Consider the following 24997-nt stretch of genomic DNA (forward strand, 5'->3'; position numbering starts at 1 on the left):
AGAAATAATGAAGTTTCATCTCGCCGACTGTAAATTTATTATTTAGAAATAATGAATTTAACCGTGTGCGTAAATTCATTATTTAGAAATTAATTATTTAGAAATAATGAAGTTTCATCTCGCCGAATGTAAATTTATTACTTAACCGAGCTGGAGGTCTGTATGGGAGAATCTTGACCGAGGTCGTGAGTACAGACCGAACGCAGTGAGGTCTGTACACACGACCGAGGTCAAGATTCTCCCATACAGACCGACTTAGCTCGGTTAATAAGATGTTTATTATATGGCAAAGAAGAAAACTTTAATTCGTTTAATGTAGATGGTTTGCCGACAGTTTGCTTGCGAACGGCGATGAGCTTAACTTAAACCTGCCGAAATTTGCTCGTTCTCTTTACTTGTTTGTTTTGTCATCAGGCTTTTTGGCAGTGCCATAAATGATTGAGAAGAAAATAAAAGAAAATGGTGAACATTTTTGTATTTTAGTTTGCTACTTTGTCAACGCAAAATGAAACCGTTCTAGTTAGATGCCGGTCTAGATGGGAAAATCTAGACCGCGGTCAATATCGATTTCAGCCAATAATATTCGTGAATTCGGTAGTTCCTAGTGTTTGTGAGACGCAGCCATATAATAATTAGAAATAATGAACTTCACTGAGTATGTAAATTGATTATTTAGAAATAATAAAAGTATGAATGACTGACCCAGCGTCTCTTGCCCGATCGATTTCGGAGGCTTTTTCTCGCGCTATAAGTGAGACAGTTAATGCTGCCCTTGCTCAGGTACGTATGCAGCCTGAAATTCAGCAGTGGCGGATTTTGGTTAATTGAGTTTAAGCGAGAATCACGCTTCAAATATCTATTATGTAGTTCTTATTCACTCAACAATTCGGCAGCTCACACTGCAACAGGAACAACGACAACGACAACAACTACTCAAAGGCCGAGGTAACAGGTAAATTTTAAGCCAAGAAATTGCTGCATGAAGAAAATGCAGAACTTTTAAAATCGGGAAATCGAATAATGTCTTTACATGTTTAGATAATTCTTTGTAGCCTGTGAACAGGCTCACGTTGGAGCACAAACGCGCTCGGCGTAGCTGAGAGCGAGAAATCGACGGGCGAAGCCGCGAGAGGAGAAAGTCACTTTCTTGGCGCCTCTTTCCCGCCGATCGCTATTCCTCTTCGTCACTCGCGTGTTTGATTCAAACGTGAGCCCGCTCGCAGGTTAAATTCTTTGTGACCTTTGTGACCTTTGGACGGATAGCTGTGTGACACACTTTGTTTGGCTTGATGAAGTCACGGCTGGACATGTCTATTCCAGGCAAGTCCAAAGATCGTACACGTGGAAAGCTAAATTCATTTACGTTTAAACCATTATTGAATTTCAATAGAAATCAGACCTTTCACTTAACACGCCAAGCGATTTTTATTTTCTTCATGCAGCAGTTTCTTTTCTTAAAATTTACCTGTTACCTCGGCCTTTGAATAGTTGTTCCTGTTGCAGTGTGAGCTGCCGAATTGCTGAGTGAATAAGAACTCCATAATAGAGAGTTGAGGCGGGGGGTTGGGGGGGGGGGGGGGAGAACGGGCTTCCGGGGCCCCTACCCCAGATCCGCCAGTGCTGAATTTCAGGCTACATACCGCCGCCGTTACCTACTTGAGCAAGGGTAGCATTAACTGTCTCACTTATAGCGCGAGAAACAGCCTCCGAAATCGATCGGGCAAGAGACGCTGGGTCAGCCATTCATACTTTCATTATTTCTAAATAATGAATTTACAAACTCAGTGAAGTTCATTATTTCTAAGTAACAAATTTACACTCGGCGAGATGAAACTTCATTATTTCTAAATAATGAATTTCTAAATAATGAATTTCTAAATAATGAATTTACACACATGGTTAAATTCATTATTTCTAAATAATAAATTTACAGTCGGTGAAATGAAACTTCATTATTTCTAAATAATGAATTTACACACTCAATGAAGTTCATTATTTATAAATAATAAGTTAACACTTGGCGAGGAGAAATTCATTATTTCTAAATAATGAATTTACACACTCAGTGAAGTTCATTATTTATAAATAATAAATTTACACTCGGCGAGGTGAAATTTATTATTTCTAAATAATGAATTTACACTCCCGGTGAAGTAATTTATTTATAAATAATGGGATTTACAAACCTAATGATATGTAAATAACTATTTTAGAGATGACCTGATATATAAATAATTGAAGTTGTTTAGTTTATTATTTATATATAATAAGTCTATGGTAAAAGATTATTTATAACTCAGAACGTACCTAAAATAATTATTTATATATCAACGGACAAGTTCTTGTGTCTTATTTATAAACAAATTTTGTGGCATTTCCAATTATTTATAAATAAGGGGAAAATGGTATAAATTCGGTCTAAATAATAAATTTACAAACGGCGCCCCATATAAACCGGGCCTTAAGGACTATAACTCGCCATATGGTGATCTACATGATAAAATTAATTTAAAACCATTGTATATTAGACGCCTTCAAAATTTTCTAGTTATACTATATAAGAGTCTCTATATAAGCGTCCACCATTTCGAACTACTTTAAGAATAGAACTACGGACGGAGCTTTTGTTTTGGTAAAATGGTGCCCTGGCCTCAACGAATGTACACCCTATGCCCGGCCTATGGTAACATTACGTGACTGCGCCGTGCCGCACCAACGGCTGCTTTGTAATGGCGGCAGATTTTCGGCGCCTGCGACGAAGAAGTTATTTTTGTTTTGGGTTGAAGTTAGTGACAATACACCGTCGGGCATGTAAAACACGAACCTTGTGTTTTGTAAATAGTGTTTTTGTGATGGGATAAATTACTTCGGCTTAACGAAAATGAGCAAGACAAATGGCGCCATCTTAACATTTGTAAAGATGTGTCTATTGAACTTCAACTCAATTAAAGCAATCAGCGATGAATACGAATACCGCGGAAGTTCTATAATTACAGACGAGATGCACTGCCGGTGTGCTTTTTATCGTGTATATATAATGTGGCCAGAATCCAGTGTTGTGACCAGGGAGCTTGGCGCTTTTGTTCGAAATAAAAAGAGAAGCCTGCGGATAACTAATTTGTCAAAAACGTATGTTTGGCTAAAGAGCCATGATATGGCTATTGATTTCAAGCGCGTTGCTTTGTTATGCCTGCATGCTTAACTGTTTACATTGTGCTGAAAATTTGTTTATCACTTGTACTTAATTAAGCTATTTGTTCTTGATTCTTTGCACATCGTGAAAACGATTTCACAATTGAAACAAAACATTCAAAAGAACCACCATGTTATCTAATGAATTGAGTAAACACCACAAGCTTGGGCAGGCAACAGGCGAAACAGTCTGTCCATGAATAAATAGAACTGACTGGTTCGGCTAAGAGAAGTTTCCTGTCCTGGACCTTGCTGCTGTTTCAAGCGGGGACACTAAAGCGAATCGCAACTAAGGAGCGCAGAGCAATATTCATTGATCAGATAATCTGAGTAAGGTGGGTTTGTCAATCTGTGTTATTTTTCTGAGTGCTATATTTTCTGTGAGCTTCGTCTTCGATGTGATTCACCAGGGGTACCCAACGACCGTTTTCTCTCGAATGCTTTTAAACGCTGTTTTAGGCTATCTGGAGTACTTTTAAAGCTCTGTAGGTTAATTTTAGGTTGCGCTAAAAAAATCTTATCTGTTCGGTTATTCTAGGGGAACTTGAGTATTCTCGAATTTATTAGGGCTTTTTTGTCCATTTCCCGAGAACATCAGGTCTTATCGCCTTTCCGAAAATGATAGCTGACCTTTTTTCGGTACCCAAAACGACATTTTTAACAATCCGAAAACAACAGACATTAAATTTCTCATATCACGAAAGTTCGAGGTGAGAATTCTCTTAAGAAAATCAGAGGGGATTAAAGGCCTTCCGAACAGATAATTTACCGAAACGATCCGTTGGGTGCCCCTGATTCATGGCTACACGTACGCACGTGGATTCTTCGGATCACTGTCACAACTTTTGAAAGTATTGTAGAACTGATATAAGATTGGTGGTAAGATCGAAAGGGTAGATGCCATCAGTCAAGGGTTTATCGTGAACGCATCATCCTTCCATCATCCATCAGATTGTTAATATATTAAATTTCCGATTAATCTGTCACTCGCAAAATTATTCATGTTCGTATGAATTTGAAATGCATTGCGGCAAACTTTTCAAGGACCCCGATAATAATAATTTAAAGCAGGAGCCATAATCGATTATGGCTCCTGTTTAAAGTTGTGTAATAATATTATAATAGTATTTTTTTTGTGTGCTGATAAATAATTGTTTAGGCCGAAAGGCTGACTAACTACACGTATCCGGATATTTTTGAAAACGGACTGTTTTCTCCGTTTGAGCCTTCCGTCCACTTGTTAACGCGGACGGAAGATCGGATTTTTTTTCGAAAACGTCATCGTGTGTTCAGACAAAAGCGGAGGGCTTCGAATACAATGACGTCAAATATCGAGTCCAGTTTATCCCTGTCCACTCTCTCCCTCGTGAAAAATCAACTTGGCGGACTGCAACTTGTGTCGTTGCCGCTTGGATTTCTTTCAAGCCAAAAAGCATGCATACAGTTGCATTTTACGTTATTAAATTTTCAAGCTATTTTTTTGAGGAAGCGACTGAACATAATAAGTATGATTTGCGTGTTATTGTCAAGAGCAAGGTCTGTAAAATATGTTCCAAGATTTGAGAGGAGATCGACGCACGAATAAGGTAAGAGAAAACTCGACAGTGAACATCGTACAAAAATTGCGCCAGTACTGCTTGCGGGCTCATATTACTAGAAACGCCCGTGTTCTATGAGGCAGACGTAACTGATCAATGATCAATGATACAATGAGCAATCGATGAGGAACTGATCAACTGATTTTCATCAGTGGGTAATCGATGAATAATCGATGACCAGAGCGTTTGTGGTTTTTCGATTGTTCATTGGTGTCTCTGATTATGTATCGATGCTATCGAATTCTCATCGATTTCATATTGATTACTTATTGAATACTCATCAATTGCACATTATTATGCATATCATTACGCTGTTATAGTTCAACTCAACATATTACAACATTGTTGCTCACAACACACGTTTGGCCGCCTTACGGTGGCAAGTTGAATGATGGTACTCATTCGCCAGTAAAACGATGTTGCACGAACGTGGTCGTTGCGTTATTTTGGCTAGGCCTCAACAGAAAATGAACGGTGCCTTAATAGATCGCGCTTACCGGGAGACGGAGTGGCTTATATTTAAATCGATTCCACGGTAACTGTATCTGTGACTTCTAGCCTGTAGACAAACTCTCTTGGAGTACTGCCGAGAGCGATTAAGCGCTTGCCTCTGGATAAGATAGTTAATCCCCGATATGGGGCTTATTCCGTAAGAAAAATCCCCTTAAGTTATTTTGAGGAAAGCTTTTCCACAAATATCACGAAAAATCGCCTAAATATCTTTCTGGAATTTCTAAATATCACAAACATCTCGAAAAAACCCCCTAAATATCTCTTTATATCTTTGTTTTAAAATAAACCGATTTTGAATCAATTAAGCCAAAATGTTCAACAAATGTTTTTGCAGTAGAAGAAGGGATAGAGAAAGAAAATTCATGTCCGTCGGTGTTACCAGCATCCGCCATTTTAAAAAGTTACTGGCTAGTGCTTTTCGTGATATGAAATAAGTGGAAAACCGCTTAAGTGGTTTGTTTCTTCTCTTGACAGAACTGAGTATTGTCAAATTCAAGGAAATAGCGAAGAACACTCAGGGCTCAGCAAAAAAGCTATGAAAAGTTCTAATTGTTAAATATCCCTAAATTTTCTTAGCTCTTAACATTCTCTAAATATCTCGGAAACTTCTAAATATCCAAAAAAATATCCGGATATTTTTGGAAAGGCCTATTTTGAGACTTCGCGCGGTGGAAAAAATTTCAGTGCGTGCTGCGTGGGTATTTTCGAAGAGGATTAAATCCGAATAGTGCTTCTTTGACTGTCCACTTGAGCAACAGCTGAACTTTAGTTTATACTTTTAGTGAAAATATATTTCATAAACATATCCAGGCGGAAAGAATAAACCGGATGCTGAGATTTTGAAAATAATATTAGTTTGTGTGTTAAAAATTTGTAAATAGAATACATGTTTTTAACTAAAACCGTACAAAATTCTTTCTTTCTCTAAACGGTAAAATTAGCCAAGTAGCAACAAAAACACCACCAGCCGTTTGTTCAATGCTATTTGAATTTATGTGTGCCATATGATCAGGCTTTAGTATCTGCAGTCTGTCTCTAAAGTTACTTCAACGCCATCCGCATAATCCACTTTGTATTGCTGTAATCCAAGAATATTCGCAAGAATGATCGGCAGAAAAATAAGAATATTCAGCCTGGGCCGGAAAAGCAATATTCGTATATCAAAAAGAGTGTATCAAAGGATTGATTTTTTGATACCCTCTTGGAATCTCCGAAACCGAACCTCGAGTGATTTCACGCACTTGAGTGTCTTTGCGGGGTATAATCTCTTATCCCTTATCCTCTCTTGTCCCCACTGCAATCAATTGAGAAATCACAAAATTCCTGTTCTGGCTTTGTACAAGTTACATCTGCATGATCTTTGTTACTATATATCTCACAGCCCAATCCTTTGTTAGGTGGAGGCGTAGGATGGTGGTGATAGGGAGAGTGAATCTGGAGTTTAAGTTATTTTATTTTATTTTATTTTTTTTAATTTTATTAATTTTATTGCAATACACTTACATTACTTGGACATTACTCACAATCTACAGCTACATACAATACAATGTAAACAATACCTACACAATACTACAGCTACTAACAAGCACTAACATTACTTACAAATCTTACAAAAAGAAACATCCGACGAGAAAAAGGGGAGAAAAACGTAATATGGCTTCGGCGAGAGAAACAGGAATAAAAAAATAGTGAGAGGCTTCGGGGCGACAAGCACTCTAAATCCTTCCCTGTTCTTTTTACCCATTTCCAGGTTCGTGTGCTTCCTAACTAACCTAACGCCTGGACCAGGCTATTTTAGGAGCCCACTGACCTTGATGCTGGTGGGCCCCTGGCTAGTAGTAGAGGTACACTCTCTCCAACTCTCTTCCAGTAGAGGATTGGTTGTTGATAGCATGTCGATGTTAGGAGCTGTTAGGGTCATGTTAGGATATTCCCTAGATTTGGTCTGGTTATAACTGTTGATATTAGGTTATGCATTTACCATAAAAATGAACACGGGAGGTTTTTAGGTCAGTAGGGCCTGACGGCAACTTACATATTATATCTAGATGACTTGAGAACTTCGTTTGGTAATAACAGATGGAAAACAAGAATAGTTATTGTGATAGAGGTCACCAAGGCTAGACTGTCGACTACAACACCTTATCTAATTAGTGATAGCAATTTGCCTAAGGAAATAGTTTTTATAGTTACGATTTGGTTTTGCATGAGTGATCGAAAAATGAAAAGGAGTGCTTTGTGAAACTATAAACCACGGTGACGATCATATGGCCGAAAGTGAATAGGTCTTGCTGCACTGTTAGTCAAATAAAATTTTCTAAACTCAACTCAATGTCAGCACATAATTGTGAATTTATTTATTTTTGCCGGCGTCATTGTAAGAATAAACGTAAATGGTAAATATCTCCATTTATAGAAAATGTGGTGAAAGATGCTATGTCTTCGGAAAAACCCGATGGCACCTTGCTGACGTTAACAACCCCATCATGTTCCATAAATATATCAAAGTTAATTACAGTGTGTAGGGGTTCGTAGGATTATCTCTCTGGACAGGCCGCCACATGGATCGCCGCAGCTGAGAAGTCTTTGTGTCTTTTGTGGTAGAAAAGAATGGAATTTTTATAGTACTCGTGTGTAGCTCTCAAGACACCTTCTTGTATTTCCTGTTTCTCAAGGAAGCTCTGTAAAACACAGACGAATAGTCACGAAACATTCACAGCTGTGTCAATATCAATGGATTGTTAACAATCTTTCAATGTTCGTAAACTTCAACTTTGTGGTAAGCAAAGAATTAGCACAGAAATTCTATTACACAAAGAGTATTCTTGAATTACGTTCTAATCGTACGTTAGAAGTCAAGGTCACGGAGCGTTAAGTCTCCTTCGCAACCCGGACGCATGTCGGCTTGTCGCTAATCTTTTGTCACTTAACAGCGTTCCATGTCGCCACTCCACAGGCGCTGCGAGTGACCTTTGTTTGTATAAACATCTCCATTATTTCTCCAAATTGTTTTTCCATCTGCACGGTCCAGCTAAATTTAGACAAAGGAATCTAGAGTTAGACAATAGCCAAAAATAACGTCACAGGAGTTGGGAATAACTTAAGCCGACTTCTATCGATTCGTTTTTCAACAGCATTTTATTATCCGACACAGGTGAGTTTAAGATCAATCCGCACCGCTTATATAGCAAATGTGGCCGGCAGCAATCGTCTTGAATTGCTAAGCTGTGAAACGGATTATAGACTAAAATACATCCGTTTATCTCGAGAAAATCTGATTCAATTATCAGGTTATCCTATTGTGGGACAAGGGGCAGAGCTTGCGATCGGCTGGTCTCGTGTTCATGTAGACCTGTAGAAAGTGCTGAAAGGGTGAAATTTTCACCTTCTAAAATAAACAGAGGAAAAACTTAGAGAATCACGCACGCGAAAAATGCGACAGAATGGTAAAAATTCGAATCATTTAGCCCTTAAAATTATCGTCCTTGGATAAATATGGTACCTAAATTATACCTAAATAAACAAACTGGTGGGCTGAGCCAGTTCAGGAAGAACGTTCGACGTGACCCGAGCTGGCTCTTAATCTGATTTATTCTGATCTATCTTTTGTCTCTTTGTAAAACGGAGCTGAAAATTAAACCTTTTAAAATTGACCTTTTATTACAGAGGCAGCGAAAGAACGTGCCCATTATAATTTCGTTTATATCTTTTGTTTGTCATTGAGTCTAACTGTGCAACAATTATTCATGTTCTAATGTGGATCCCTTGCTCGATTTGATGATTTTTGGCTTGTTTTGAGTAGAGAAGTTAATTTATCACATATTAATGCGCGTTCAGCTGCAAAGCAAGATGTACAATTTTCTAGTACTTGTGGTTGGCTGGTTTTATTGATCGATAACATACTTTTCGCTTCCCTGCTGTGCCCCACCTTCAGAATTTCAAACTAAAGCCGAGCAATTGGTATGAACAACGGTAGTGACGTAAACAGAAAAACCGCTATTATTGTTTTCCGTTTTCTGTGTTGAAGTGCGTATCTTGAAGAGCGATATTGCATTTGGGTTAAAGCACTCAAATACGTCACTTGTTTTTAAAACTCTGGAACATCCAGCATTTAGTTGCATCTCTCGGTGGAAGAAGGAGTAAGTGTATCGGCCTGCTATCGGTGAGTACAGTATATCATGGCAGCGGCGAGAAAACACGTCCTCGCTTCCTTTTAGTTTATGCAATGATGTGTTTATAAACAGCTTCTTCTTGATCAAATGTAATGAAAATGTGGAAAATCTTTTTATTTCAAAACCGCTCCCTGGGTAATACATTTGTACATTTTACCGTCACGGTAGTCAAAGCAATAGCTTCGTCATTCTCTAACAATAACTTGCCTATTTATAAACTTTGTACTCATAAGTCCTTTCATAAAACTGTATTAAAATGAATCAGCCAAACGGAATAAGTACATTTTATATTCTTGGTAAAACTTAAAATGAGTTTATATCGACCGGTTATGTAAAAGTAACGCAACGCGATCAGGATAATTCGGGATGTTTTCTATTGTTATCTGAAACAGCGGGATGTCAACATTGCTTTTGAGAGGTCTTTGTTTTGTAGCTTCATCAAGGTGAGTCCATGTTGTTTCGTGTCACGGAAGGACAGGTTCCAAATTGTTTGCTCAATTAGTACAGTTTTCCTAGAAGAAAACTCTTGCCTGGTTGGGTGTTTTGTAATGTTCTTGTGTTCGTAATCAATTTGCTAAACGGAAGCCAACAAAGAATTTCAATACTGTATGCCGCTAAAATTTTCGTGTTTTGAAACAAGAGGCTTTTCCGGTTGTATGTTGGCGAAATTTCCTGTTACGATAACACTTGACCAAAGGAACAAGCAGTCACTTCAATGGAAATTACTTGAAAACTGAACTCAGAAGGAGGGGGTGAAAAATACTTGCTGGGTTATTGTTTAAAGTTTACCTTTTTGTGACATCTATTGTTCGCTCATATTAATTCATATCTTTAACTTTGCATAACCTCTGCGGAATTACTAACCACACCACACTTATCCACGTCAGTTTGTTCATTGATCATATGTACATCAACATTCAAGCATTTGTGAGTGGACCAAAAATTTTTGGATCATATCTATTTCACCAAAAACTGAATTTAATATACTCATTCCCAGAGAGTGTAGTCACGTAAATCTCAGCTTAAAATTTGAAAACGTGATTTCCTGTTTTAGTTGGCGGCTTAAGCGTCCGGTCGATAAGACAAGTACAAATAACTAATGCCCACTGAGTCAACCAATATGTTATTTTGATATCCAGGTTATCTCTGTCCGTCTCCTACACACGGAGATGCTGCCATTATTGTGGTTTCTTATCAAGACCTGTTTGCAATTAAAGCATTATCATGGGATGCTGGGTTTACAGAAAAATGTCCAGAAATTACAGTAATTTTTTTTCCCGAAAACTTCTAAGAGAGATGCGGTTTTTAAGTTACAAGAGCCACGCGGCTTTCAATAACAGAGCGAGATCTCTAAGGTCGAATGACACTGGCGATGAGTTTGGCAGGCAAGCAGACGCGTTTTTGGCGGGAAACATTTTGGCGCGAAATCTCGAAACGACGACAGAAGTGAGCTTTTCACACTTTTGCTGAAAACGCATAAAGTTTAGATGGTCTTAAAAGCGGGTTTCAATTTCGTGTCTTTAATACTGGAAGCAAGTTATAATATATCCTTGGCATTAATCAGAACCTACTTGAAAATTTGTGACGTTTTTTATGGAAGCGCAAACCAAATTACGTGATGCTTGATCAGGTCATGTTCCGGTTCTCGAAACAGTCCTTCCTAATGGACGTTTATTTCGTTGATGATGTCGTTTTAAAAAAGATTATTCACATTTAGGCAAATTGCTTATTTTGCGAACGGAAAAGCTCGGCTGTTTTGTAGTTATTTAAGATTCTGATCAATCGTGCCCGCAAGGGATTTATTAATGTTCAAGATAAGTGCTGCGAGCTAGGGGAGCAAATATTGCTGGAATGAGTACGAACCAGAAGTGGCACTTTTTGATCTGTTCATTACACCGAGCTCTTACAACTGATGAGGCATTTGTGACTCGATTGATGGCTTATTAGTGTACAATTAAAAAATTCTTTACTTCTACTCTAGGTTACGTAATCAAATGCAAGGACTGGTGGATGTGGAGCCCTCTGATTTCCATTGACTCTTTGTTCCCAAAAATTTATTCTATAAATTTAGACACAGTAAAACCGCAAATGTGAGGCCACTTAGAGCTTTTTGACAACTACAAGGGGAAGTTATTTTTACTGTATTGAAGATAGATATGCACGTGTCAATTCACATTCAGCGGTATTTATTTTAGTTAGATGCAGGATTAACGATCTCAGTTTAATTCATTTTTATTGAGGCAGCTAACAGTTGAAAGCCTTCTTGATATTTCAATATTGTCAAACTCCCTCTGTCATCATCAACAGGGGTCATATTGAAATAGTTATCATAGGGGAACATGTTTTCTTATCAGAAATCAGCAAAAAAAAAAAAAAAGAACATTGAGTGCACACAATGAACCTACTAAAGGGAAATACTGATAAACTGAACAATTTAGTCAGATGTCAATACTTTTACTTCAGTTCATTAATTCACCAATATATCAAAGGTTTCCTGAGGCCTTAATAATTCGATGGGCTTACAGTATAATATTTAGCGGTACACCGTTTGTTTAATCAGTTATATTGGATTTCTTTGAACGGCGCATCGTTATCATGCTTCACTATATGATCCTTTTCTGACTCAAGGAAAATCCAACGTTTTGTCTTTTTGTATCACACCATGTACTACTGAGATCATTTTGTTCTAAATTACGCAGTGAAATGTGAATGTATGGTAATTGTTGGCTACATTCGAATCAATCAGTCCAGTAAGCCATTAGGGTGACACATTGGGCACTTAAATGTGGAATGCATTGCGGTATTGCCCGTGTGGTCGTTTAAGTGTTTCTCTGAAAGGGCTTAAAGACTTAATGACTCATACGGATGATCATGGTGCTCCCTGTGTGTATAAATGTGGTTATATCGTGTTTATTTCTCTACCAACTGATATCGCAGGGCTAATGGATTGAAAATCTGATCATCATCCGTCCAGCTACATTAACGCTTATCCCAATCGTCCGCATGGACCCAATACTACTCAGATAACAACTTAATGTTGAGCTCTCCTCATGCAGTTCACTTTCATTTTGTGCGGTAGCGCAAACCCTTCAAAGACCTCGAGTGGGTCAATATTGGCGAAGTGAATCACATCGCTTTCAGTTCAACAATATTAATCAATGTCAATTCAGCTGACCGCCCATTTTATACCCTCCTCCAAGACCTTTGATTTTTTTTGTTTTAAAATTTTCATGTCATGGTCACTGAGTATAAATAGCACTATTTTTATCTTGGGAGTGGTTGCATAGGTTGCTTGCATTAGGAATATTTCATTCGATATTTAGATGGTATTCATTACTAAACTAACTTGTCGTTTGATATTTTCGGAGTATTTCGGTGAAAACGTGACCTTCAAAACTACTTGGTCACGTCTAAATAATTATGTAACGTGTCTTAACAAAATATACACCTGTTTGATCTATGAAGTTTTGACGGAGTGTATTGTTCTTTGTTTGTGAACACTTGTGCACAAAATTTGGGAAACTATAAAACTAAAATTCTGTGTTCATCTGCAAGGTTTGAAAACTTCAAAAAAAGAGAATTTTCTAGTCACATCTTAAGGTCACCAAGTAGGTCATGCATTGCTGCATATTTAACACGACGCGATAACTTTGCAGGATGGCTTCTATACGTGAATTGAGAAGAATGGTGTGGTTTCTTTCACAATTGATTTACAAATGTCGCGATAATGAGATTGGTCACCTCAGATGAATATATCCTCGATGAGCGGTGTCTTGTGTCAGTTTTCAAACTTAAGGGTAAATAAATACAGAGAACAGTCTTATACGAGAGAGGTAATTGATATGTTGTAAACGTATCCTTCGTCAAAATACTTTTTCTCATACAAACACATGCGTTAACGATAGTACTGTACTTTCTAGCTAGTTTTCAGCTTAAAAATAATTTATCAAATGGAAAATCTGAAAGTACCTTCCGGAAGTTTTCAAATGCGTTTTTTAAAGTACACCGTCAATGGCGAAAAGTTCGAAAGATTGGTGTGGACAATTTGTTCAGCAAGGAATGCCCACGTGCTGGGAGTTAAAGAGTTAAATACTGGGTAGATAATTTTAGACATGTCAGAAAGTTTGGAAGTTTGCCGCTATTGATAATAACATATTCACGTGACCCCGGGAGAGAGGAAGTATGATGACGTATCATGTAAGCAATAATGATGATTGAATGACAAGCAGGGTTTAAAGGAATCTCATGTAGATCAGCACGCTGTGTGCATTGCACTCAATAGAGTGCAGAAAACGCACTGGTTAACACTACGATTGTCTTTTCACAAGAGACACAGAACGTTTTGCCCCTTCCAGTGACGAGGAACTTCATATTTTATTTCCTCCTCTGCCTTAGTAAGGATATGAGTGCCATGTTTTACGGTCATTTGGTCTGCGTGGGTTTCTAACATGACTTTTATTTTTGTAGATAAGCAATGGCTCCTTGGACATATTTGCTGCTACAAGCAGCGACGCTAGTTATCAACGGAAACCGTTTCTCGTATTCAAGTCCCCTGAACGCTAACAGGTTTTCAGGTAATGCAGATTGATTGGGATTGTGTTGTATTTTACTCTAGAGTTACTCGCTGTGCCAGTGTTTGTTTTGGAACAGTTCCTAATGCAGCATGTGCTTGGCTTAACTGACTGGCAGATCACGATTTAAGTTATGTCGGGCTGATGAGCTGCTAGAGGTATTGTTCCCAGTCAACGGCGGGCAAAGGCAAAACTGACTTGAAAATGATACTTCTGTTGATCGGCTTTTAAGATAACGAGAAGATTGATGTTTTTTAAGAGGTCATGATTGTACTAAATTCGAGTTGTTCTGTTATTAGAGAGTTCCTCAATATCTCAACCAGAAGACGATGGTCTGGATTTCACTGTAATGGACTGGATTAGCGCGGCTAACAAACGTAAGTATTATCTTCGTCTTATTGCCTAGTAGCTTAAAAGAATACTTGACGTGCGATTATCTCTTCCTGCAACGAAATCAAATACTTATGGAAAACACAATTGTCCGGAAGGTCGCTCCAAAAACGTCAAAGCAAAAATGCCATTATTAGAAAATGAAGGTGTCTTATCTTTTGAGTTATGACTTTCCTAGGCTCTAGGGGCGTTATATCATTTCGGTCATCCAGCATTGTATCTTAACCCCAGCGGAAGTCTTTGGTGAAGCTATTTGGTAAGAAAGGCGCCAAATAATTCCTGCAGTTAAAGATCAAGCAAAAGGGTTTTTTTTTTTCTGAAGACCCTATGTCACTTTGTTGTACATTCAGCCACCATTGTACCCACAGAGATTTACGGAAGGAAGTACGCCTGAGCCTGAACTCAAACAAAAACCCACGTACATCCAGTTCATGCTAAGTCGTTTGTCGCGTGCATCACGCGACCTTTAAATGTGTAGAATCTTCGTGATCCATATCACGAATATCCGCAGAGCAGAATCATGCACGAGCCAATGACATTTGGTGTCAGCGGACCAAAACCGCTAACACTTCAAATCAAATAAAGGTACGCAATTTATATTTAGCTTCAACTGCTAACAGATCAGATACTCTCTTAAAAGTTCTCCAGGTTTGGAATAAAGTCAAACAACTAATAATACTAAGCTTCTCACATTGTTGAGGGTCGAACGATCAACCAATCTAAGAATTTGTAAGAATGATCGCCATGCAAAGTTGATTTTTAACCTGTTATATAACATCTGGGGTTGTAAGAATGGTTACGCAGAATCTGACCTTTTTAAACTGAACTGTAGCTGAGGTAAAGACCAACCGGTAAAATCTCATGAACAAATAATCAATTAGGAGATTTCGAGCAAAAGATGATGATATAGAGAAAAAGGTAAGGAACTACCAATTGAAGCTCCTTTAGCAGTGAGTCCGCTCGTAAACCAAGATGCTATTTTTATGGACCAAGGAAAAGGAACAACCAACCACAATTCCCGTTACAATGAGTCCATTTGGACTGCTATTGCGCAGAACAGTAGAGGAACAGTTAAATGTGGAAACAGCCAATCATAGCTGTTGTAAGAATAACTCCCGCTGGGTCTTCGTTCGTTCGACGTTGATAGTAAGATATCTTTGTTTTCAGCTTATAACATTGGACATGAAGGAGATATAGCTCTAACCGAGAGGGACTGGAACGTGTATGAGAAAACGCGCTTCAGGCGAAACGCTGTTCGACAGAGAAAGAAGATCTGGCCCAACCGAGTCATACCTTACGAAATCGGGGAGGGACTAGGTACGTTTTGTTTCCACCTTTAAAAATATCGTGATCTATTTTTTATAACCGGTAAATTATAATATTTAAAAAATAAACCATCTTATCCATACTAAAAGAGCGAACGTGATTCACCTTTTGGATGATACTGCACTTTGTACCCTGGATGACCTAAGCCAACCGGTGACAGGTATTCCACATCAGGTCATATTCACCACACTGGCCCAGGAGTCGTGCTGGATACTACTTATTTCTTCAAGTGAAATCCTTTTACTTGGATATAAAAACACCACTTGGTGCGATAATCTCTCTGCGTGCTAAGTGTGCTTAAATTCACAAATCCTGTTTGGTTTTACTGTGTAGTCATTTAAATAATCCATATTATATTCCATCACTTGGATTCTCGACTGACAGCCAGGGAACTCTTAACTCGTTAAAAATGATCAGTTGGACAGGTTTTTCGGGCCCATCATCTGATCGTAGGGGCGGATCCAGGATTTTTCTTAGGATGGGTGCACCACCAAGGAATGGCGTAACTGACTGGTGCGGTACACAAATTTTAAAAGCGAATACGAGGAAGAAGTCTTCATCACAGGGAGGGGGAGAGGGGTGCGGAGTCCACGCACCCTTCCCCAAGATCCGCCCCTGATCGGGAATATCGCATAACTTGTTTGTGAACTAAATGAATTCTAACATGAGTTGCATCAAAGTAATGACTTCTTCCCAAGAGTCTAGTGGACGATGAAGGGGGAAAGAGTTAATCCCCCATAAAGGCCAAGATAATCCCTCTAAGCTATTCTTAGATCATTTCGGGGCCGGCTTCACAAATCCAGGGGATCTAGAAACATGCGATCCTGTTACACGACTTTTATACTCATGTTGACAGCCCAAACAGCTTTATGGCACGCGCATTATCATCCTCCGAGAAAACATCCACGCAACACGTGTCGTACCATTATCCGCGGGAGAACTGGGTACCTAGCTGGAAAATAACTTCACTGGAATAAAGTCCTTGAGAATAAGGCCCATATGGGGTAAAAACTCTTTTCCCTTCATCTGTCTTGTTTCTTTCCTAATGGCGCTGTGTTTCATTTAAGACTCGTACAAGAAAAACATCCTGGCGGCCATAGAGGAGTTTCACAAACATACTTGTCTTACTTTTAAAGAGAAGCAAAACGAGAGGAATTGGATTAAGTTTAGCAAAGAAAATGGGTGAGTAAAGTGCTTTCACTTTCCACTGTTGCTGCGAGGTAAACCACCTCAACCAGTACGGCTTAGAATAAGTAAGTGTCAAACAATGAAGTGTTTTACTGAGCCTAATGCCAGGTTAGTATATTAAACTGTTGGTCGCGAGCTCCTGGATTCGAACCCGGCGTACCCGGGCCGTTTTGTCATTTTTGACACTTAACTCGCATAAGAAGTTCTCTCGATCCCGGAGCATACATGGACAAAGAAACATTTAAAGGGTTTTCATTTTGAAAGGTTTTCTAATAAAATGTAGTTAAACCTCACTACAACGGCTATACTGGGGGCAGAATTTACTGGCTGTTGTAGGGAATGTTCCGTTAGAGTCAAATGATAAACAGACAGGTGACCATCATAAAGAAAAGGCGGTTAGTGGATGTACCTAGTAACTAGTACCGTCCTGTGATATGTCACAGACAATGTTTTGTTTTATATCATGGGTTTTATTTTTCGAAACTAATCAGGAGAAGCAAGAGAGGGTGAATGACAGTTAATTCCCTATCAGTAGGTCTTGTTTCCAAGTTAATCTCTCTCAAGGGGTTCATCCCCTTTGGGAAAAAATCAATTTATCACTTCCCTTGACTCTTCCCTTTTTGTTGTTGTTGCAGCTGTTGGTCTTTTATTGGCCGGCTGTACTCGCGCAAAGGAGCTCAGGATCTCTCGCTGGGTGAAAAATGTAACAATAAAGGCATAATTATGCATGAACTAATGCATGCAGTTGGATTTTGGCACGAGCAGTCACGACCTGACCGAGATCAGTATGTAGAAATCATCTGGGAAAACATTAAGAAGGGTAAGTATTTCAGTTGCATCACCCAGCTACTGAGTGAAAATACATGGGTATATCTTGGCGTTGCGAAAACTATTGTTGGTTCGCAACTGTGCAGTAGAGGGGGTTTTAATCTTTACCTTACGTCATTTGTTGATCCCACCATTTGCAACAACAAGAAGCCTTTCCTTGCTGCTAACAGTAGATATGCCGTAGTTACTGTATTCAGTCGTTTGTCATATCCACGCGAAGGGACTGGGATAACAGTATTATTTAGTCGTTTTTTCGATGTTAGACGTCACACCTGGTAGGAGAAATAAAGAAAACTAAAAAGTTTCTATTTTTGTGTGTGCCATAGGAATGGAAGGCCAATTCAACAAGTACAAACATTCCAAAGTAGATAGCATGGACTTTGATTACGACTACAGCAGCCTGATGCATTATGGGAAGCGGACGTTTTCCAAAAATGGCAAGCCTACGATCCGTGCACTGAACAGCCCTTATATGTCCCTGGGACGATCAGTGGGCTTCAGTGATCTGGATATCAAGAAAATGAACGCACTGTATGACTGCAAAAGTAAGTGCTGGAACTTTGTTGTCTGACAACCACAGGCTGGTTTTGTACCATGCAATGGAAAATACAACCAATCAAAATACAGGAAAGCCGTTGTATATTCGACGATATTGTATTTGAACAGGGTGTGGCTGTTCCTTGCACCAAATAAACGTCGTCATAGCGATATGGCTGTAATACCAGTTTTACTGTAGCTTCGTTTTGGCTTCCTTTTATCTTTCGAGCTAAACCACCACACATTCCAGTAACAACATGTCTTATGTGTATTTTTTTTTATATCCTTAACGAAACAAGAGCTTCAAAGGGGACAAGAACTTTCGGCTGCTTGTTCTCTTCCTTATTTGTATTCTTTTGTTTCTCAACTGAACTGGCAATTTTTTATAGATGAGCACAAAGTTGGATGGAGCGAATGGTCAGCGTACACCCCTTGCAACAGCAGGTGTATGAAGTACCGGCAGCGAGTTTGCTTCTCGTCCCGCTCGCACTGTCCTGGGGCCGACTCTCACGGAATCCAAACCGACCGAAGAAAATGCACGGATGAAGAGTGTTACGGTAAGTTACACAGCACTTAAACCCAGAAACTCAGCTTGTTTATAGTCGAGCTTCAGAAGTGTTTAATTTTAAAGTGACATTTGTCGTAGTGTTGAAAAGGAGGCGTCGTCAGCGGAAACTTCGCCCTTTTATTATTTTTTCATTGTCATTGATGAATCACCATTCAAATTTGGCTGAGAAACAAATTCCGTCAGGCACACGCCTATTAATTACACTTCAGAAGTGTGTTTAGAATAAGTTGTGTAGTATGATTGCATACCTCACTTTCTCAAAAATATGTCGACAAACCAGGTTTTCGGAACATAATGGACGTCGTTATCAGGCTAAACCGAGATTACTTTATCTTGACTTGGTTGGTTTAGTATATCTATCTGACGGTCAGGGTTTTTTTTGTGTCGCCAACGCCTGATCCAAGGTTACTTCTGCTGGTGGAATTTACGAGTTCAAAATACGAAGTACGCGAGATACGACAAAGCGTTTGATGTAATGGCAAACTGTCTGCCACAAGAGCAATGGGTGTTCACTTGGTTTTTGTTATTCAACAGGAAATTGAACTGAATTCCTGAATGAACAGGAAATTGAAATTGAACTAACGTTCAAGCATGTTTAACAAATTTAATTTCCTGTTAACATGAAGAGGCAAACCCACTGCTGACATCACGAGATGTTGACAGTAAACGCGTAGCTCACAAATACCTACACGTTTTTCATTTATTGACCAGCATAACACGACGCACTTGATAAAATGCTTCTTTTGGATTATCATATCTAATATGTCTCCCTGCCTTGGCCCAAAAAGTGGTCAATATCTCGTAAAAATGAACTTTGCCTGGGCCTAACGTAAATTTACTCCGAGGTACACTCAGGCGATCTATGCGCTGGGCTTGGCAAACCTTTAGTCTGCATGTTCGTGTTTAGAGTTTAAACATCACACCTGGGTGATTTGAGATACTGTGAGAGTAAAATAAACTGTACAAGAACCCCACAAACCAATGCTAGAAATTGAATTGCAGACTTCCGTATCCACTGTAACATTAGGCCAGCGCAGTTCTTACATATCATTAAACAAACGATATAAATCGCGGTAAATCGTCTCTTTGTTGCTAACTGACTTATCGCAGATAAAATCCTTTTTGAAAACACCTCTTCTGTGACCTTCTAAAGGTTTCCCTACCGACAACAGAGAACTTGCAACGTAATATTTCGTCCCTATAATTTCAGCGCCCGTCAATGGGAACTGGGGACGGTGGACTGAATGGAATGCCTGTGACAAACCATGTGGTTACGGCAAACGAAAGAGGACGAGATCATGCAATGACCCAGCGCCAAAATATGACGGAAAGAACTGTCTGGGAGCTGACACACAGTATCGGATGTGTAATATGGTGGCCTGTCCTGATAGTAAGTGAACCTTCTAAGTTATGCCTTCGTATTTTGTCTTGACGGATCTTCCTATTCCTTTACCATAGTAGTTTTAGTATTACCATTTGAGGGTTTTTATACCTCAGCAAGCTCTAAATTTGTGTTCCTTCTTGTTTGGAGATCACCCTCCAATTCAGTCTGTGCTTTAATTCATCAGTCACTTCATAGCTAACAGATATTTTGACTTTTTCCCCAGACTTACTTGATTGTAATTTCGATCAGGATTACTGTAACTGGACAAACGCTTGGAGTAGCTCACCATCTTTTAAATGGTATCGCCACAGGGGTCCTACCCCAAGTAGAAACACGGGACCAAGCGCTGATCATGGAAAAAACAATGGTAAGTTTGAACCTGGTGTCCTGTGGTCATAGTTCTGTCCGATGATTTGCAATGCAAACTATCACTTGATTGGTTGTCGCTCAGGTACACGCGAAAGAACCGCGATAACTTACTGATCAAGTATTAAAATCTCATCAAATAGCTTGAGATTCGACCAGAGAATTTCCATATTGATGACTTATTAGGTTACATTTTTAGGAACTATATCGCCTTTGTTGTGTTTTATGCAACAAAAACACCCCTGCATAAGGGGTCTGTTCCCGCAGTACAAGCGCGGGCTGTGATAATCGCACTGTCAAACCGACACCGTCATACGATAGCCCAGTTTTTCTTCGTGACTAACGTAGATAAAGAAAGATTCAATTTGCTTTAGTCTGTTACCTTGAACACTCCATGCAACTTGGGAGTTATGTGCCTAATTTCAAGCTGTTTTGCAAAAATATGTCGATACTCGGTGAGCAAGATTTCGGACGCAGGATATTGGCATCAAATAGGCCATTTTCGATGTCTTATAATTCCAACTTAGCTCCGAGGATTGGGGGGATAAAACGCAAAAAATCGCCTCAAGGATCAGAGAAGAATAATTAATCTCCTTTGTTTTGTTTCCCCAGACCTCGTAGCCAAGTTAAAACTATGGCATATTGAACTTTGACAGGAACAAAAATATATGATGGTTTTTAGTCCTTTTAAAGTTCTGTGCGTGTATTTTCAACGTGGTGTCTAGGCAGAAACGTGGCCCGACTAAATACCCTTCCTGTAGCCACATGGCGTCAGTACAGAGTTCCAGCCTGCTGAATGCTGATTGGATAATTAATTAAAATTTTACATCCACCGGTCGTGTGCAAAGACAGACCTTTAAATGTTCTCTCTGCATTTTTTCGCCAGGATATTACCTTTACCTGGAGTCCTCATATCCTGCGAGGCCTGAGTACAAGTCGCAGTTAATGAGCCACTCTTTTGACCCAACGGAGGAGCGGTGCCTAACTTGGTGGTACAATATGCACGGCAGGACCGTGGGCTCGCTTACCGTCTACCTCATAAACAGCCGTTTGGGGACTAAGACGAATTTGTGGTCAAAATCAGGAGAACAGGGAAAGGACTGGAAACAAGGCTTTGCTTCATTTCATTCTGAATCGCAATATAGGGTAAGCAAATGACAACCATAAGTTGTTTCTATACTCCGTATGAAGTTGGACGTGGTTGCCATGCATTTGTGTGAGAAGTCTGTCCGCTCCCTTTAAAAAAAGGTTAAGTATTGGGAAGTGGATATTACATTACTTGGAAAAAATTTAGTCTGTTAAAATGTCGGATGTTTTATTCCAGACGTCGGACACTTTTTGTCTCATTTCAGACAAATTTTCGAACAAACACGAACACAAATGAAAGAGGGCAAGAGCATGCTATGACCCAGCGCCAAAATACGACGGGAAAAACTGTCACAAACACGATTTAAACTTAAACAAATTCTGTGAAAATGATAGTTTAACTGCACCCTCAAGGATTTAGATAAACACAGACGAGAGAATAACACAGATTTTATCAAGTCGTTTTTCTATCTCAAGCAGTGTCTTAGAGCTTTGGAGCTACTTAAAATTTTTATACTGTACTTTTATTTCCGTTGGTTTTCCTCCCTCCAGAAAAACCAACATCCCAATTCTACCTCGATATAGGAGGTGCACGAAGCCAACTGGGTCTAATGTCGCTCCCTCTTAAAATGTTGAAATTATTTTTCATTTTGTGTCCATTCTTGGCGCACCACACCATTTTCATAAATACCATCATAAAAAGCAGGGCAAAATATCTTGGGGATCAGTATTTAAAGCCTTGAAGTGAGAAGCTTGCTAACTGATCCTCAAATTTCGTTTCTTTATTTCAGATCGTGTTTGAGGGATCACGGGGTCGAGGCTACACAGGGGATATAGCTTTGGATGACGTACAATTCAGGGAAGGCTCTTGTGAACACAATGGCTTTGTAACGTTCTAGGCTTAAGACTCACTAGGATTTCAAAATTGTTGAGCGAGCATTACGTCACACTATTTTGGGCGATTCTGTGTTAGACAACCTCAAAAGGAACCAAAGATAAAAAAGATTGATATTGGAGGAAAATATGAGAGAAACTGTGGCAAGCCACAGGCGAATGTGGATAGAACTGAAAGGTTGAAAGGTTGGAACAAATTGTAAAAGTCGACATACTGTCCTTATTATTTCACAGCAAGTTGGCTCTAATGTGAGCCATTAGCTGTATGTGTATCTCTAACATTACTTTTTCACTCGCTCGGTTTTGATGAGAAGCAGTGTAGGAACAAACTCGTTCCCAGGGTCTCTCATCTTTCCGCCCTCTTCTCTGAGTCACCCTGGGAGGGCGGGAAGATAAGAGACCCTGGGAACGAGGTTGATGTGGGAAATGTCATTGAATAGAACTGTTGTTATTTCTTTGACGAAAAGATGTCCTTACAAAGGACTTTATTCATTCACATATTGGATTTTTCGCGTTTTTCTCTCATTGTATATTACGTTTTGTACATTGCACATAAACAGTTCAACTTTTTACATGACTCAGCCATTTGATGGATTCCTAACTAATAGAATTTTTTGTAAAAATAGTAATTGGCAAATATTGGGATTTATTAATATATAGACATTTCTATAAACCTGAAACATTCTCCTGTTAATGTTGATTTTGTTAACATTTAAAACCAGTCATAGACGTTCGCTACTATACTTTCAAGTATTCGTTGGCGGATAGCTTGCTGTGGTAAATTTCAAATTTTATCACATTGCGAAACCAATTATTTTGCCGTTTAGCGCCATATAACAATTACATACTCCTCCTTTTTACATGTAGAATAAATCTTGGGCTTCATTAAGAAATTTCTTTGAGAAAGATACTATTCAAACAATTCCATAGCTAGAAGACGTTATTATATAGTTAATTAAAAAGGGATCACGTGGTATGAAATAACAACCCCTACAACTGACTCAACAACAGAAAATAGTTTTGTGAAAGGATCACGATTGCCGTTGTAGATACTCGTCTATACCTTTTTCATCTTTTATTTGCAATTGCAAAACTACTGTTTAACCGATTTATTTTCTAAAATGGAAGATTTTTTAACTAATGAATATTTATAAACTTTATTTATCGCAGAATTTATGTAAACAATTATTTATGTGCTTTATTAAACGCTGTTTTTGAAAAAAGAAAACCCATTGACTGTGAGCGTACACATTGAGGATTTATGGAGTGTGTGGCTGACCGTTATTAACTACTTCATGTTACAGTGCCGGTTGCCGTAAAGATCGAAAGTAAACAAGCTCATTTCTAATGTAAAGTCTGTAAAGTTTCCTAACTTGTTCCATTTCCATGACAACTTGGCTCCTCGTTTCGGAAGCTGTCGAGGGCTTGCTGAGGGCTTATTACTGAGTTAGTGACTCACTTGAGTCAGAGAAGTTATTACTGATTTAGATTCCTACAGTTATCGCTTCCCTTGTTACATTAAAAAGGAGTGAGCTATCACTGCTATGTCTCGAGAAAACTATAACGTGACAGATTAAAAGGCTACTACCCTGGCTTGCCCGGCATGTTTAAAACAGCTTGTTTCACGCCTGAAAACTTTGAACACGTGAAAAAAAAAAAAAAAAATAGAGAGTTATTGACCGATATACAGTGCAACCCCGCATTACAGCCATCCTGTTAATACGCCCAGCTCGTTATTACGGCCATTTTATTCTGGCCCAAACAAAAGCTCAGTCATTCATTTTCTTATCTAATGAACCCCTTTAATACGTTCGCCCCGTTAATTAATACGGCCAGATTTTTGTTGCCCATGGGTGACCGGATCAACAAGGTTTCACTGAACTCGCAATGTATAGAAAGGTTTAGACTGTTTAACAAGCCAAGTTGGCTTTACGAAGCAAGCGCGTACTCCAGGTTCCATAGAATGAAGTGTCCAGGAATATTATTACCCTCCCCTACCTCACATGGATTGCTGTTCGACGTCGCCGTTATTTGGATCGTCACGCAATCAATTCGAAAAGGATTACGTGACGACCCAACATTGCGGGTACCACAGGTAACCCAGTTATTTTTTTAGTACCATTGTATTCCTCGCGAAATGGAGTCACTGTGAATTCAGTGCCCTGCCCAAGAATGCAGTACAATGTAGTAAAATGATTTCTCGGAGTCCCACTCACTAAATAACAACCTTCGAGCAAAGTACGAGTAGCGATCAATAGTGAAAACAACTCCGTGTAACAGGGCAAAAAAGTGGCGCGATCAGATGCAGTTTATCAGTTGAACACAAATATACAATCTCATATGTTTCGCGCCCCAATTCGATGCCGAGATTTTGATACTGCTGG

General features: G+C 39.1%; 1 protein-coding gene across 2 annotated transcripts; it reads left to right on the plus strand.

The window, feature by feature from the left end:
* The first annotated feature begins 9245 nt into the window (after positions 1–9245).
* LOC110056886 (meprin A subunit alpha-like) lies at positions 9246–23841 on the plus strand. Of its 2 annotated transcripts, none has more exons than XM_020763438.2 (12): positions 9246–9465; positions 13943–14049; positions 14346–14423; positions 15604–15753; positions 16830–16944; positions 17586–17770; positions 18105–18323; positions 18705–18872; positions 20094–20273; positions 20491–20634; positions 21520–21779; positions 22511–23841. In XM_020763438.2, exons 2-12 carry the CDS (start codon positions 13950–13952, stop codon positions 22616–22618), a joined length of 1707 nt encoding a protein of 568 aa, XP_020619097.1. In that variant the 5' UTR covers positions 9246–9465; positions 13943–13949; the 3' UTR covers positions 22619–23841. The 2 variants fall into 2 exon arrangements, with proteins under 2 accessions (XP_020619097.1, XP_020619096.1); XM_020763437.2 differs by lacking the exon at positions 9246–9465 and adding an exon at positions 13681–13869.
* The last annotated feature ends 1156 nt before the right edge of the window (positions 23842–24997 follow it).

The sequence above is a fragment of the Orbicella faveolata genome, unplaced genomic scaffold (genome assembly GCF_042242905.1).
Source record: "Orbicella faveolata isolate gen_17 unplaced genomic scaffold, um_ofav_v1 contig_24, whole genome shotgun sequence".
NCBI lineage: Eukaryota > Metazoa > Cnidaria > Anthozoa > Scleractinia > Merulinidae > Orbicella > Orbicella faveolata.

What these genes read in the sequence shown, in the direction of transcription:
- LOC110056886 (XM_020763438.2), top strand. Translation starts at nt 13,950, where the DNA reads ATGGCTCCTTGGACATATTTGCTGCTACAAGCAGCGACGCTAGTTATC. An exon ending in TGATCATGGAAAAAACAATG is followed by an intron (nt 20,635 to 21,519) that starts GTAAGTTTGAAC and finishes TTTTTTCGCCAG; the next exon opens with GATATTACCTTTACCTGGAG. An exon ending in ATTCTGAATCGCAATATAGG is followed by an intron (nt 21,780 to 22,510) that starts GTAAGCAAATGA and finishes TCTTTATTTCAG; the next exon opens with ATCGTGTTTGAGGGATCACG.